This window comes from Diaporthe amygdali, assembly GCF_026229845.1.
Source record: "Diaporthe amygdali strain CAA958 chromosome Unknown NODE_23_length_778278_cov_65_433824, whole genome shotgun sequence".
NCBI classification, from domain to species: Eukaryota; Fungi; Ascomycota; class Sordariomycetes; order Diaporthales; family Diaporthaceae; genus Diaporthe; species Diaporthe amygdali.
In genome coordinates this window covers 282,073-296,486 of record NW_026517043.1, presented here as the reverse complement: position 1 = coordinate 296,486, position 14,414 = coordinate 282,073, and the positions used below count along the sequence as shown (strand labels likewise).

Sequence of the window (14,414 nt, the reverse complement as noted above, 5' to 3'; positions counted from 1 at the left end):
CTCTCGCGACCTCACTGGCATCGTCGAAGGTCATCGTCGTGCCCTTCGTCTGTATATACCCGTAGCTGGCCGGGTGCTGCTACGTATTTGCGTTCATTTGTACGTTTTTATAGAGACCATTTACATATACGGTCATGGGCTTCACCACAAGAGCGGCCGGCCTGCTCGGGCTCTTCTCTGTTGCGTTGGGGGCACCCGCTCCACAGGCCAGCGGCGCTCCTGCACCCGGGAACAATGCCTGCGCCGCAGTATCTCAGGCCCAGGCCCAACAAATGACCGCCAACCCTCAAGGTATGTCGTCGTGATGAGGTAGTGCTCGGGTACAGAGACCAGTCGGGCTAACTCATCACCACAGTAGTCGCAAGGGTACCGGCTTCAACAGCCTTCGCATGCCTACAGTCCGTGCCGAACAAACCAGAGCCAGCGGCGAAGCTCATCACCAGCCTCAAAGCTTACGTACAGTGGCAGAGTACGCTCGCATGGCTCAAGGACCCTCCAACTTCTTATATGCTTGCGCCTACGGACATCGAAGGTGGGCTTGATGCCATAGGGGCCAACGCCACGGCAGGAAGGTTCCAAAGCGAGTATGAGTTTCAGACCGCGATGGTCGAGTTGGTGGCATCGGCGCACGACGGTCACTTCGCCATTCGCCCGGATATGTTCAAAGCCTTCAGCTTCAGGAATGACCTGGCCGCGGACATTGTCTCTGTGTCTGTCGATGGCAAGCAGGTGCCCAAGCTCTATAATCTTGGTCAGTGTTGCCTCCGAGCGGCTTGCCAGAGTCGCCAATGATCACTCAAAGCCAGTATTGCCTTACTAACTTTCCACAAGGTGTTCTCAACGGCACAGCATCCATTGGAGGCACGAACCAGACATCCGTCAACAGCACGAACGGGATGCCCCCGGCGATAACGAAGATCAACGGCCAGGACGCAGCACAGCTTATCGAGGCACAAGGCCTGAAGTTTATCAACTTCCAGGATCCCGACTCGCAGTGGAACTCACAGTTCCAACAGTATGCCGTGCCCACAGCACGCACCGCACTGGCCTCGTCAATTTTCTACCAGGGCGACTCGCTGACCCTCGAATATGACAACGGCCAGAAGGTGACGCAGGACAGCTACGCACTGATCCGCCCAACAGCAGACTTCACGGGCGTGAACACCGGCGAGGACTTTTACCAAAAGTTCTGCAACCCCGCCGCGGTGGTTCCTGGGACAGGCATGGGCGCCGCGCAGCCAACAACGCCTTCCCAACCGCAGCCGACCACGGCTCCTGGCACACGACAGCCGCCCGAGCCCGCCATCCCCGGGTTCCCCATGCCCGCGATCCGCGACAGTGGCGCCAACATCACTGCTGGTTACTTCCTGACCGGCGCGGGGTACGAGGACGTCGCCGTGCTGTCGGTGCTGGGCTTCTCGCCCGAGGGTGACTTCGACATCCTCGAGTACGTGGTGAATTTCCAGAAGCTGACGGAGAACTTCCTGGCCATGTCCAAGCAGGCGGGCAAGAAGCGTCTCGTCGTTGACGTGACGGGCAACGGGGGCGGCCTCGTGGCGGCTGGCTTTGAGCTGTACTCCCAGCTGTTCCCGAACACGCCGCTGTTCCAGGCCAACAACATGCGCCTGACAGACAGCATGGAGCAAATGGCCAAGATCGCTTCATCCGTGCAGAATGAGATCCTGGCGCTGGACCTGAACACCCTGACCCCGCAGAACGCGACGCAGAGGCAGCTCGCCCTTGCGGCGCTGTCGCAGAGCAGCGTCGTCAGCAACCTCATCCCAGGCGGTGTGTTCTCTGCCGGTGGTCAGGTGAACTTCACGTCGACAGATGAGATCATCAACCCGGTGACCATCAAAGGCGACCGGTTCACGTCGTACATTAGCACGCCGCTGAACGACACGGCGTCGGACTTCAACCTCACCGGCACTGGCAACCGGGCCAACCCCCCACCGGCGGTGTTCGACCCGAACAACGTGGTGATCCTGACGGACGGCACCTGCGGCTCGACGTGCACGCTCTTCTCGTACCTCATGATCATGCAGCAGAACGTCAAGACCGTCGTCGTGGGCGGCCGGCCCACCACGGGGCCGATGCAGTCGATCGCGGGCGTGGAGGGCGCGCAGGTGTTCCCACTCAACGACCTCCAACAGGCGGCGGCGGCGGCGGTGTTCGTGGCGCCGCCGGAGCAGCAGCAGCAGCTGAGCCAGTCGGAGCTCGGGATCATCGCCGAGGGCTACATCCTGGACCGGTCGGCGACGCCAAGCAACGGGGGCGCGATCAACGGCAAGAACGCCTTCTCGCACACGGACGCGCAGACGCCGCTACAGTTCCTGATGCAGCCGGCGCAGTGCCGCTTCTTCTACACCAAGGAGATGATCTACGGGCCCGAGGCGGTGTGGAAGCGCGCCGTGGACGCGACGTTCAAGGACCCGCAGGGCCTGTGCGTCGAGGGCAGCGTCACGCCGACCATGGGCGTGCAGAACGTCACCAATGACTTCTTCACGAACCTGCCCGTCGGCGGCTCGAGGGCGGAGGGGGCCAACCAGCCGGGGAAGAGCTCGGGAGTCCGCTCCGCGGCGGAGAGGAGTGGGCTGGCAGTTGCGGTCGCGGCGTTGGCCAGCGTGGCGTTCCTGGTTTAAGGGTCCTTGGATTTGGGTTTCTTTTTTTTTATTTGTACCAGCGTAATAAAGGCAATGTAGCTCGCTTAGAGTCTTGTCGGAAGGAGTTAGAAATGCGTATTAATCTTTGTCACAAATCCGCTGTATACCGAGTAGGAATGGAGCTCAAAGTCTTGGCCTTGATCGGCGTCGTGTCCCTGTTGCGAGTGCGTAGTCATACATACACACAAACACACAGTATGTGTAAGTAGAGTACCAAGACATGTCGCCAAGGCTTCATCACCCGCCATGACCAAGCTGGGTTTTGCTGCGGCTTGGATGTTGCGTAGCAGACTGCAAACAGAATTATCTATAAATTAGATAACGGTGGGGCATGATAATGACTCGCCTAGCTCGAGATTACCGAAACGGGGGGAAGGCAAGGCCCAGTGGCGTCGGGTTGTGTTCCTGTCCCATGGGGATTGAGCATCGACAGGGACCGCGGTGATGGTGAAGTGGTTTCGATTAGAAGACGTTTCCACTTTTTGAGTGTTGGGGTCGAGCATCTGCGGCCTAGATCCAATCCAAGTGGACGACAGGTCTTGGGGCTGCATGTGGCAGCCATTGGCGTAGCAGCTGGGGTAGATGTGGCTGCTAGCTTTGACTACAGGAAGGACGAGAGTAATGCACACACACAGTAAAGACGAGGTTGAGGTTGAATGAGGCGGATCACGGGCGGGCGGGATGATGCAGCCCCCAAGCCACAGGGCTTGATTAAGGCGCCGAGAAAAAGCTTGTCTGTCGGGAGTGGTAGGGTTTATCTCGGCGGTAGGGTGGGAAATGGCATGGCAAGTCAGGGCAGGGCAGGCTGATTTGATGAATTTGAATGAATGCCATGAATGATGGACGGATTGAGCGATTGTGAATGATTGATTGACAGGACGGACTGACTGATTGCACCTGATAAGCATCCCCAATCCATGTCGATGGCTCCCAAGCAGCATTGACTGACTTCCAGCAGGTGGAGACGCCCAAGCCGCATCCCGACGGCGATTCCCAGAGAGGCAAGTACACACGAGAAAAGGGTCCGCCTCCCCCAACCTTGGCCTGGCGCCTGGGCCTCAACTGGCGTCGCAGGCCTTGACTTTGACTTGACTTGACAGCCAGACAGCCTTTGAACGACGCAGACTGCACGTCCTCGGGTCGGTCACGAGGGCCGATCGCTACATCATCTCCGACCTTACTGTGTACAACCTGCCTGCGTGCACATCCACTGCCCTGCCCTGTCCGTGTGCTTACACATGTGCCTGGCATTCTCTTACACACGAGCCATATCTATACGTACTCGGTAGGCCATCTTTATATTTCCTGGCGCCTGCTCCTCGCCCTATAACTCTTCTTTGTCCATCTCTCGTCCTGGAGTGCTAGCCTCTTCCCCTTCTCTCGCACTCCTCCCCCGGAATCTCACATTCGCCCGGGCTTTGCATCCTGTTTGGCATCGACTCCCTCCTCCGCCTCTTCCGAACCGACACGACAAAAGAGGCACTCCCATCAAGATGCACGAAGGCGGCATCATGGCCCAGCCTCAGGCTGACGTCGACGCCGACGCCACCCTCGAGAAGTTGGGTGTCAAGCAGGAGTTGCACAGAAATTTCTCCAAAATTTCCATGCTCGGCCTCGCCTTTGCCATCCTCAACAGCTGGACTGCCTTGGCCGCTTCGCTGTCTCTGGCTCTCCCCTCTGGAGGACCCTCGGCTATCCTCTGGGGACTCATCGTCGCTGGGCTCTGCAACCTGTGCCTTGCTGCTTCGCTTGCTGAGTTTCTCTCAGCCTGGCCCACTGCCGGCGGCCAATATCACTGGGTTGCTATCATCTCATGGAAGCGATTCAGCAGGGCCATCTCGTACTCGACAGGCTGGATCAACACCGCAGCCTGGGTGTGTCTGACTGCCACCGGTGGCCTCCTGGGCAGCCAGCTCATCCTCGGCATTATCTCCCTCATGAATCCCACCTACGAGCCCGCAAGCTGGCACCAGTTCCTGATATACATTGGTTACACTCTCGCTGCCTTCTTCCTCAACGCTTTCGCCAACCGTCTGTTGCCGTACTTTAACAAGGCCGCCTTCCTGTGGTCACTTGCTGGTTTCACAATCATCTGCATCACCGTCCTCGCCTGCGCTACTCCTAACTACCAGAAGGCGTCATTCGTGTTTGGCGGCTTTATAAACGAGGTTGCCTGGCCGGACGGGCTGTCGTGGATGCTTGGTCTGCTGCAAGGCGCATTTGCTCTGACCGGTTTCGATGCGACCATTCACATGATCGAGGAAATCCCACGTAAGTGTACTGTCATGTGTAGCATAGGCCCCTAGGTCAAGCAGAAATTAACCTTTCAATGCCCAATAGGTCCTCAGATCGAAGGTCCTAAGATCATGATATACGCCATTTGCATTGGCATGTTCACCGGTTTTATTTTCTTGACCTGTCTCCTGTTTGTACTCAAGGATGTCGATGCCGTGATCGAGTCCGCGGCAGGTCCTCTCTTGCAGATTCTCTTTGACGCAACCGACAACAAGGCCGGCGCGATCTGCCTGCTGATCTTCCCTGTCGTCTGCATGCTTTTCACGACAACTTCCATCATGACGACAAGCTCTCGTATGAGCTACGCGTTCGCCCGCGACCGTGGACTGCCTGCCAGCCGGATCTTTGCCAAGGTCCACAAAGGACTCGACGTGCCCCTCAACGCCTTGATTTGGACCACTGTCTGGGTCATCATCTTCGGCTGCGTCTTCTTGGGCTCTTCGAGTGCCTTCAATGCAATTACTGCCGCCAGTGTCGTCGCTCTGGGCGTCACATATGCCATCCCACCAGCGATCAATGTCATGCGTGGCCGCAAAATGTTGCCGGAGACACGAGCCTTCAAGATGCCCGAGTGGCTGGGCTGGTTGACCAACCTTGTGAGTGCATCCATGTTCCTAGGTCCAGGCCCAGACGTCATCAGTGGAACACGAACTAACAACTTTCCTTCCTAGGTCGGTATCGCTTGGACGCTCCTGACGACTGTCCTCTTTGTTTTCCCTCCTGAGCAACCAGTTACCGGGACAAACATGAACTACGCCATCGTTGCTTTCGGCGTTGTTCTTATTATCGCCGTTGTCCAGTGGTTGATTGATGGCCGAAAGAACTACGAAGGCCCCCACATCGACTCGGAAGCGCTGGGCAAGGAGGTGGTCGAGGGCGTCAGGGGTGAAAGTAAGCCGTCAGGGATCGAGACGATCGATTCTAAGGCTGTGGAGCAATAAATGTAGCATCTGGACGGTTGCAGTGAGTTAGGTGTACTATGTTTGAATAAAGATGCATTTCGAAATTTTGACTGAAAGTCTCTTTGAACTTGATGACAAAACGTACCGTTCCCATAGCAAAGAGTTCGCTAATCATGGAGTACCTAGTCGGTACATTGTTTTGTTGCCGGACGTAAGCAGACCGGCAGCTCATGACCCATGTAAGTCGATTCGTGTTCTCGGTTCAGCGCAAGGAACAGCCTACTGACTATCAATTGCGATAGACGGCCAATGACGGTGAAATGCAAGTCACCCAACCTTGAGGAAGGTGGCAGGTGTTAAAGTAGACAGTAAGCCCGGCGGCGAATCTTCCCGATAAATAAGCACAACAACGGAGTCCGTCCCAAATTGTTACTCGAGTGGGAGTGAGTTCTCAGATACACAGCCACGCCGCATGTTGAGTATAACTCAGACACCAGATTGCCATCCCATCTGTTTAAAGCGCTGACAATCGATATATAGACAGATGGTGCTAAAGCCGCCGGCGACGTGGCCGGCCTTGCGATTGCGTTCAGCCTTGGCCCTCGTTGATTCGAAGACACCATATAAAGAGCTGCCAAGTTGGAATTGCGACGGTGTCTCGTGTCTCCAACTCTTTGTAAATCGGTTTTTGCAAGAGTCCCGGACTATTCAAGGCCGAAGGGACAGCAGGCAATACTTGTACCGACGGCGCACGGGCGTGCACGAGTCTACCTCCCCTCACTGCCAAGCAAGACATATTTGCGGCCCCTATTCCGAACTAGAAGGTCCTAGGGCACTGGGCCACTAAATACGACAACGCTATCTCTTGGCTGCGCTTGCATCAACTCCTGCTTATGAGTCGTGATGGTATGCGAATGGCTTGTCCTCTATTTACTTTTATCCGATTGGCAATTGGTCCTCTGGGAGGCGAGGATCCTCATGTACAAGCCTTGGTTGCCGGCGAATCTTTCGACGGGAGTATGTAGCCAAGCAATAGCCAAGCAAGCCAATACAACCCACAGCATTTCCAATGCTATTGCCTTGGGGGGTCATTTGCCAAGTACCGTTCACACCTACCTAATTCGTACAAATCGCATATAGAGGAGGTGATCATAGATTCTGCATGCCTGGATGGCGTGCTGATAACTTCAACTATGGTGACTAATGCCATGCCTTTGCAGTCCTTCGCAGGAGGTATAAATTGTAGAGCGTGCCAACATGCGGGAACCCTTGTTTTATGCTGTTGATGTCGATCTGGTTGTGCCGCTTAGCGACGATCCAAGCCTCCCCTTGATCACCGCCACTCACCCGAGGAAGCCCTGGCAAGTGTAATTTCTGACGATCCTTCATAACTCGCTTTCATCATGAAGACCACTGCTATTGGAGGCCTGGCTCTACTGGCTGGCTCGCCCTTCGCGGCTGCCATCAGTCAGGTCAACAACCCTGCTAAGCAGGAGAAGTATACGAGCGGTGCTGTTATGGACGGCATTATGGCTAAGAAATACGTGAGTGTCATGTCTCAAATGTGTTGTGAAGTGAAATGCTAATAGATACTGTCACTAGGCCACCTGGGATTTGCAGAAGGCTTCTGGTGCCATGGACTCGACTCTTTACAAGTCATACGCTGGCGCCGCACCTGTTGCCTGTGTCAATGGGGTCGCTGAGGTCGTCCCCGGCGATGCGAACAATACGTTCAAGTGCAGCAACGTAAGTAAATTGAATCTCGCCCTGCATTGCAATCTTACAAAAAGAACAAACATCACTGACAGATTCCTAGATCGACTTTTATGACTTCAAGAGCCACGCTGACTTGGGCTCTTCTGTTGGCGAGGGTGCTTCGACCTGGGGTTGGACCAGTGAAGAAGGCCGGGAGTTCGTTGCCATCGCTCAAGCTGATGGTGCTGCTTTCGCCGAGGTCTCCACGGAGGGTAAATTGGTAAGCAAATGACCAGATGGGGTATAAATCCAAGCGGTCACAGAGGAAAATCTAACGAACACAGGTCTACCTTGGCCGCCTTCCACAATACTCGGCAGCTCAGCCCAGCATCTGGCGCGAGATCCGAGGCTATAAAAGCCACATCGTGATTGGTAGCGAGGCACAGAGGCACGGTGTTCAGTTCTTCGACATGGCCAAGCTAGTCGACGTCGACCCGGCCAGCCCAAAGACGTTCGGCGACGCCGACCTGACAGGCCACTTCAACGACCTCCCCATCGGCCGCACGCACAACGTCGTTGTGAACGAGGAGCTCGAGTACGCCGTCGCCGTCGGCGCGCAACCCAGGAACTCGTCTTGCGCGTCCGGTCTCATTTTCATCGACCTCAAGGACATCAGCAACCCAACCTCGCCCGGCTGTGCGTCTGGCGACGGCTACGTCCACGACGCCCAGTGCCTGGTCTACCGTGGCCCTGACGAGAAGTACGCTGGCCGTGATATTTGCTACGGCTACAATGAGGATACGTTGACGATGTGAGTTGACTTCTTGCGCTTCTTATGTGTTTTGAACGGACAGTAAACTGACATATAAAATTTAGCTACGACGTGACCGACAAGACTACCACAAACATCATTTCGCGTGTCGGCTACGACGGTGCTTCTTACACGCACCAAGGATGGGTCACTGACAAGAACTGGCAAACCACTCTTCTTTTGGTAAGAAACCCTGTCCTCGTTTCAATCCTCGAGGCCCTCTTCATACTGTTACTTTGGGCAACGTAACAAAACGCTGACAAAACTAAGGACGACGAGTACGATGAGTATGACTCGGCTGGCGCCGGTGCAAACGGCTTCCCGATCACGTACTTTTGGGACATCACTTCGCTCGAGGCGCCCGTCCTCACGGGCTACTTCCGCAACGAGTACGCCCAGGGCATCGACCACAACCAGTACGTCATCGACGGCGTCGCGTACCAGAGCAACTACGGCGCCGGCCTGCACGTGATTGACATCTCCTCGCTCGAGACCGACAAGAGTGGAGCCGGCGTCACCGAGCTCGGTTACTTCGACATCTACCCCGAGAACGACGCGCTGCCCGGCGGCGGCAGCATCGAGTTTGTCGGCACTTGGGGCCACTACCCGTTCTTCCCATCCGGCTTCATCGTCGTCAACACTATCGAGAGGGGGGCTTTCGTCGTGAAGAGGACCAACGCTTAAGCGAGGGTTTAGCATCGCAGGTGGAGGCCAATTTGTATGTTCAGGGACTTGGACCGGTTAGGCAGCTCTGTATATGGCATCTGGGCACATAGACTCTTCTAGTACGGATATATTATACCTTTCTCCATCTGATTCTATTTTCCCAGTGACTTGTTACCTGCGCAGCTGTGGGAAGAATTTCTCTATCCGTCATACTGGACTACCAATCTACATGAGCACGGCATGTCTACCGAACGATTATGCTCATAATTTGTCTTACAGCGCATAAGAGAATGTGCTACGTGGTATGATCTCAAAAAACCCATCAATGTATTTTGGTGGATCATCATAGCACGCCCCGATCTTACAATCCCTGGGAAACACATGCAAGAGTGGATGGAATTGGCGCCGGCGAGGCTAAGAACCGGGTTAGGTTCACTATGTTTAGAGGCCAAAAGCAAAAATCGCAATAGTCGTCTTTTTGACAACACCACCCACGAATCTACAAAGAATAAGCATGTTCGTCAAGTTATCCGTTGTGGGAAGCCCCATGAGCTATCGTTATCATCACCGTCACTGCTCAAAGCACTGCGTTCAGATATTCCACTGACAAACTTACATGTGTTTCATGACATACAAGGGTGCTAGCGTCTTTCCTGTCACGAAGAACATTACATGCCACGGAGATACGGGTTTTGGTACTGCTGAGCTCCTCCTGATAGAATCTTGGTCTTTCAGTGGAGTATGCCAAGCCTCACGATGTAATAATGGGAATTCGAGGATGACTTCATAAGCACCCACAATTGTGACGTCCTTGGTTACAACAATTAGCAACAGGATTCTCGCCTGCCTACAACAAACTCAAAATTGACTGACATAAAAATGCGGCCGCTTCCTACAATCTAGGCAAAGAAGAGCATCCTGTCTCATGAGCGACACGACGACAACTGACGATCATTTGAAATGAGCGACCAAGACTCGGATAGCACTTCCGACCATCGTCAAAATGGTCCCAAAGTCGACAATGAGAAGAAAGATAATCGTGAGCCTCGGGGCGACATACTGGGTCGATTGGAGCATTTTACGTGGGCCAACTATACTCTCACGATGAGCACTGGTGGGATATCCTTGCTCATTTCAGAGAGCACACAGCCAAATACATTCCACGGCCAGCAGACCATCGGAAAAGTCGTGTACATATTCGACCTGGTCTTGTTTACTCTCATCACAACCCTCCTCATCACCCGCTTCATCAAGTACAAAGGCACATTCCTGGCCTCTCTTGCGCATCCGACCGAAGGTCTCTTCTGTAAGCTTGCCTCCGGACCTCAGAACTCTCCTGGCTGCGCAATTACTAACTACAAGATCTCAACAGCGGCCTGCTTCTTCCTGTCCCTCGCATCAATTATCGGCTCCATCGTACGCTACGGCATTCCGAACTGCGGGTACTGGCTAGTGGTCGTCTACAGGATTCTCTTCTGGATTTACTTTGCCGCCACGGCTATATACGCCGTAGGCATGTACATGGTCCTCTTCACGTCACCCAAGCTTAAAATCGACGACATGACGCCGGCATGGGATCTCCCTATATTCCCTTTTATGCTTTCAGGCACTATTGCGACGATCGGCGCGGGTAGCTCAGGTGGCCAGCCCGCCCATCAAGCCATGCCAATGATTGTGGCAGGCCTAACGGCACAAGGGCTCGGGATGCTGGTCTCGGTCATGATGTACGCATGCTACATCCGACGCATGGTCCAGTTTGGCCTACCCAGCCCGCACTCGCGGCCAGCGATGTTCATCGCCGTTGGGCCCCCGGGTTTCACCGCGTTAGCGATCATAGGCCTGGCTAAGGCCTGGCCGACCCATTATAACTACTTTGGCGACGACGAAGTGACGAGCCAGATTTTACAAGTGATGGCGACGATGGTAGCCGTCTTCATCTGGTCGTCGGCCTTTTGGTTTTTCTGTATTGCCGTGGCATCATGCCTCATTTGCTGGAAGGCAATGCCATTTTCAATGAGCTGGTATGCCTTTATATTCCCCAATGTTGGGTTCACGATAGCCACCATCAACATCGGCCAGGCGTTTGAGAGTTCAGCTGTGGAATGGGTGGGAACAGCTATGACGTTAATGCTGATCGCCATGTACCTATTTGTCCTTGTTTGCCACGTGAGGGCGTTGATCCGGAGGGACGTGGTTGCTGAAGGTAAGGACGAGGATGTTTATATTAATGAGGTGAGGCACAAGTACGGGAAGGTGAAATGGACTAGAAACGACGTAGAAAAGCAGGCGTAAGCCGTGTTTCGAAAACCCCACCTGCTTAGATAGATGAGGCAGTCAATTGCCTGCCTCAGGACAATGTCACGTCAATGACCAAGCGTTATGTTCTTCTCCTCGTATTGATTGAACAGGCACACATGGTCAGTACTCTTTCGGCAGAAACAAAAGGTTTCCTGGCATTTGCTTCGGCCGTCGGCATTTTGGTCTGCAAGGTTCGCGTTTGTTCATCTACAGAGTCGTCCCACGGCGATCCCCGGAGGCATAGCTGCACCAAGCGCGCTAGTAGATACTTTGAAGCGTTTTGCGAAGCATGACACCAGTAAACGTTCTGTGAAGTCAGGGGGGGGGCTCCTATTTAGCTCCGAACCCTGAGACACGAATTGGATGGACCTCCACTGCCAACCCTGAAAAACAAAGCATGGGTCTAGCTAGAGCGTTCGCGATGAACTTCTCATCAAAATGCAAGCTTCTCTCCCCCCCGGCTTCTGACACCCTCTGGCAATATGTGTGGGATTCACGCTGTGATTTCCGCATCTCAGCCAGGGGAGATCACAACCGGTCTGAGGCGATGCCTATGCAACCGCGGACCGGATCACATCACCACATACGAGACGCGACTGGTCGATGGTACCGCCGACGGCGCATCGGCGACTCATTTCGCCTTCACCTCCTCGGTCCTTGCTCTTCGTGGTGACCACATCGCACAGCAGCCTTTCGTTGATCTTGAGACCGGATCAGTTTTCTGCTGGAACGGCGAGGCGTGGAAGATTCGTCACCATGACGTCTCTGGCAATGACGGCGAGGCGATAGCTGCCCTTTTGAGCGAGGCCGTGAGCCGCAGTTTGGGAGAGCGTGAGGCGGCCATCCTACAGGTACTTCGATCTATCGATGGTCCATTCGCTTTCACGTTCTTTGATAAGCCCTCGGGCAAGGTCTACTACGGCCGCGATCGCCTCGGAAGGCGATCAATGGTGATCCGCCACGGCAGCCAACACGTTGTCCTGTCCAGCGTTGCAGATGCTGCCGACCCGCAGTGGAGGGAGGTCGAGGCCGACGGCATATACGTCCTAGATGTGGCGAACGTTCATCATCTACACCATCTGAGTGGTGAAGGAGCTCATGTGGCGAGGAGGCTGGACTGGTTGGACGACGCCGGCGCAGCGGACTTTGTGAGTGTACCGCTGCAGCTCATCTACGTGCTACATAGTGCTCGCAACAATAATCTGGGACTTACTCGTATAGGTCTCCAATATTGGCAGGTTCAATGCAATTGTGCCAGCAGAGGACATCCGCTTAGTCTCCGACTCGCCATCGGTGAATGCTCTGCGCCAGCAGTTGACGGACTCCCTCAGGTTGCGGGTCCTCGATGTACCTTCGCCACCAGGGGCTGACAAACAAGATACAGCACCAAAGGTGGCTGTATTGTTCTCCGGTGGGTTGGACTGCACCGTAGTGGCGAGGATGTGCCATGATCTCCTTCCCGTAGATGAGGGTATAGATTTGATCAATGTGGCGTTCGAGAACCCCCGAGTCGTGGCCAACGTTCAAAAGTCGAGAGGCCAAGATCAATCGGGGCCTTTTGATGTTTACGAGGCCTGCCCAGACAGAATAACGGGAAGGAAGTCCTTCGCTAAACTACAAGCTGTCTGTCCTGGGCGGGCCTGGCAATTCCTTGCAGTACGTCTTTCCAATCATATCCATTTCCAGGCCAATACTCATTTTCTGGCAGGTCAATATTCCCTACTCCGAGTACTTAAGTCACAAAGGCCAGGTAATATCTTTGATATATCCTCATAATACGGAGATGGACCTCTCCATAGCTAGTGCTCTGTATTTTGCTGCGCGGGGTCAAGGCATCGCTTTCTCTGATGCCTCAACAACTGCGGCCGCAGTCTACACCACAGGCGCCCGTGTGCTTCTTTCAGGGCTTGGGGCCGACGAGCTCTTCGGGGGCTATCAACGCCACGCAACAGCTTACCAAAGACAAGGCTACCCGGGCTTGGTCGACGAGCTCAAACTTGATGTCAGCAGACTAGGGAAGCGAAACCTGGGCAGAGATGATCGAGTGATGTCGCACTGGGGAAAGGAGGTCCGCTTCCCATATCTGGACGAAGAGCTGGTTCGGTGGGCCATCAAGACCCCTGTATGGGAGAAGTGCGATTTTGGCAATCTTGATGGTATTGTCGAACCGGGCAAGCGGATATTGCGACTTCTGGCTTTAGAGCTCGGCATGGGCGAGGTTGCCACTGAAAAGAAGCGGGCTGTGAGTAGGCATGCCCCCATGTTTCAACGCTTCGTGCTGATCCAGTCCTGACAGATCCAATTTGGCTCCCGAACTGCAAAGATGGAAAGCGGAAAGGTCAAGGGGACCACACTTTTATCGTGAGGAGCAGGCGATTTGAAGCAAGCTTGACCTCATCCTGGCGGTGATGACATTACAGATACTTCTGAGTTATGGGGCCTCTACCGATATCGTGACGATTGTGTTGTTTCAACCAGAAACCCGTTGTCTTTCGATCATCTGGCTCTACGAGACAATGAAGTCGTAAAAGGCAAGTCTGAGCCAGGCTTGGAGCAGCGAGGTTGCGATGAGGAGAATAATGGAGAATATCAGGAGATCAAAGAGAGGCAGATACAAGGGAATTCAATATTTGCATTCCTAATGCAGGAGCAGGCTGTGGGCCAGTCATTCGTTCCGTGCCCCCCATTCTGTCCAAAGCTGGAAATTGAAAATGCTGGCCCCCTGATCCCAGCCCATCAGGATCCTTGCCTGTGCACGAACTGGACGTCACAGCTGCAGGAACCTAATTCCGGCCTGCTGTGGGGGTGGAGTGGCCCCCACCGAAGACCCTGAACAAGGATACGGAAAGGCCCAGACCGTCCACTGGGGCGGTGCTTTGGGCGCCCACCCTCAACCGCAACGGCTGCTCGGGAGCTGCAAGTTCGAAACGCCTCGGCTCTTGACCTTGCAAACCTACGACGCTTCTTGCAAGAACAAATACTCCTAGTGGGACAGTTTAGTCCCAGATCTGCCGCTGTAAACGAGGGACTTCGGCTTTTCACACGCTCCAGCAGAGGGCACGAAACCCCAAGAGGATCTCGCCT

The 14,414-nt window shown here is 54.6% G+C and overlaps 4 protein-coding genes across 4 annotated transcripts; all 4 read left to right on the top strand.

Annotated features, from left to right (window-relative positions):
* Positions 1-134: 134 nt before the first annotated feature.
* J7T55_004800 (uncharacterized protein) lies at positions 135-2,642 on the top strand (the record flags this gene model as incomplete). Its single annotated transcript, XM_053130527.1, has 3 exons — positions 135-291; positions 359-751; positions 832-2,642. The coding sequence occupies 3 exons, from the start codon at positions 135-137 to the stop codon at positions 2,640-2,642; spliced, it is 2,361 nt and encodes a 786-aa protein (XP_052991226.1).
* Positions 2,643-4,156: 1,514 nt separating this feature from the next.
* J7T55_004799 (uncharacterized protein) lies at positions 4,157-5,899 on the top strand (the record flags this gene model as incomplete). The annotated part of the gene is made up of 3 exons (XM_053130526.1): positions 4,157-4,934; positions 5,004-5,554; positions 5,630-5,899. 3 exons carry the CDS (start codon positions 4,157-4,159, stop codon positions 5,897-5,899), a joined length of 1,599 nt encoding a protein of 532 aa, XP_052991225.1.
* A 1,364-nt stretch (positions 5,900-7,263) lies between these two features.
* Positions 7,264-9,050, top strand: J7T55_004798 (uncharacterized protein; the record flags this gene model as incomplete). The annotated part of the gene is made up of 6 exons (XM_053130525.1): positions 7,264-7,404; positions 7,463-7,606; positions 7,677-7,835; positions 7,900-8,366; positions 8,432-8,549; positions 8,637-9,050. The coding sequence occupies 6 exons, from the start codon at positions 7,264-7,266 to the stop codon at positions 9,048-9,050; spliced, it is 1,443 nt and encodes a 480-aa protein (XP_052991224.1).
* Positions 9,051-9,992: 942 nt separating this feature from the next.
* Positions 9,993-14,317, top strand: J7T55_004797 (uncharacterized protein; the record flags this gene model as incomplete). Its single annotated transcript, XM_053130524.1, has 9 exons — positions 9,993-10,338; positions 10,405-11,235; positions 11,469-11,521; positions 11,849-12,478; positions 12,552-12,859; positions 13,134-13,572; positions 13,627-13,691; positions 13,809-14,006; positions 14,071-14,317. The coding sequence occupies 9 exons, from the start codon at positions 9,993-9,995 to the stop codon at positions 14,315-14,317; spliced, it is 3,117 nt and encodes a 1,038-aa protein (XP_052991223.1).
* Between the last annotated feature and the right edge of the window lie 97 nt (positions 14,318-14,414).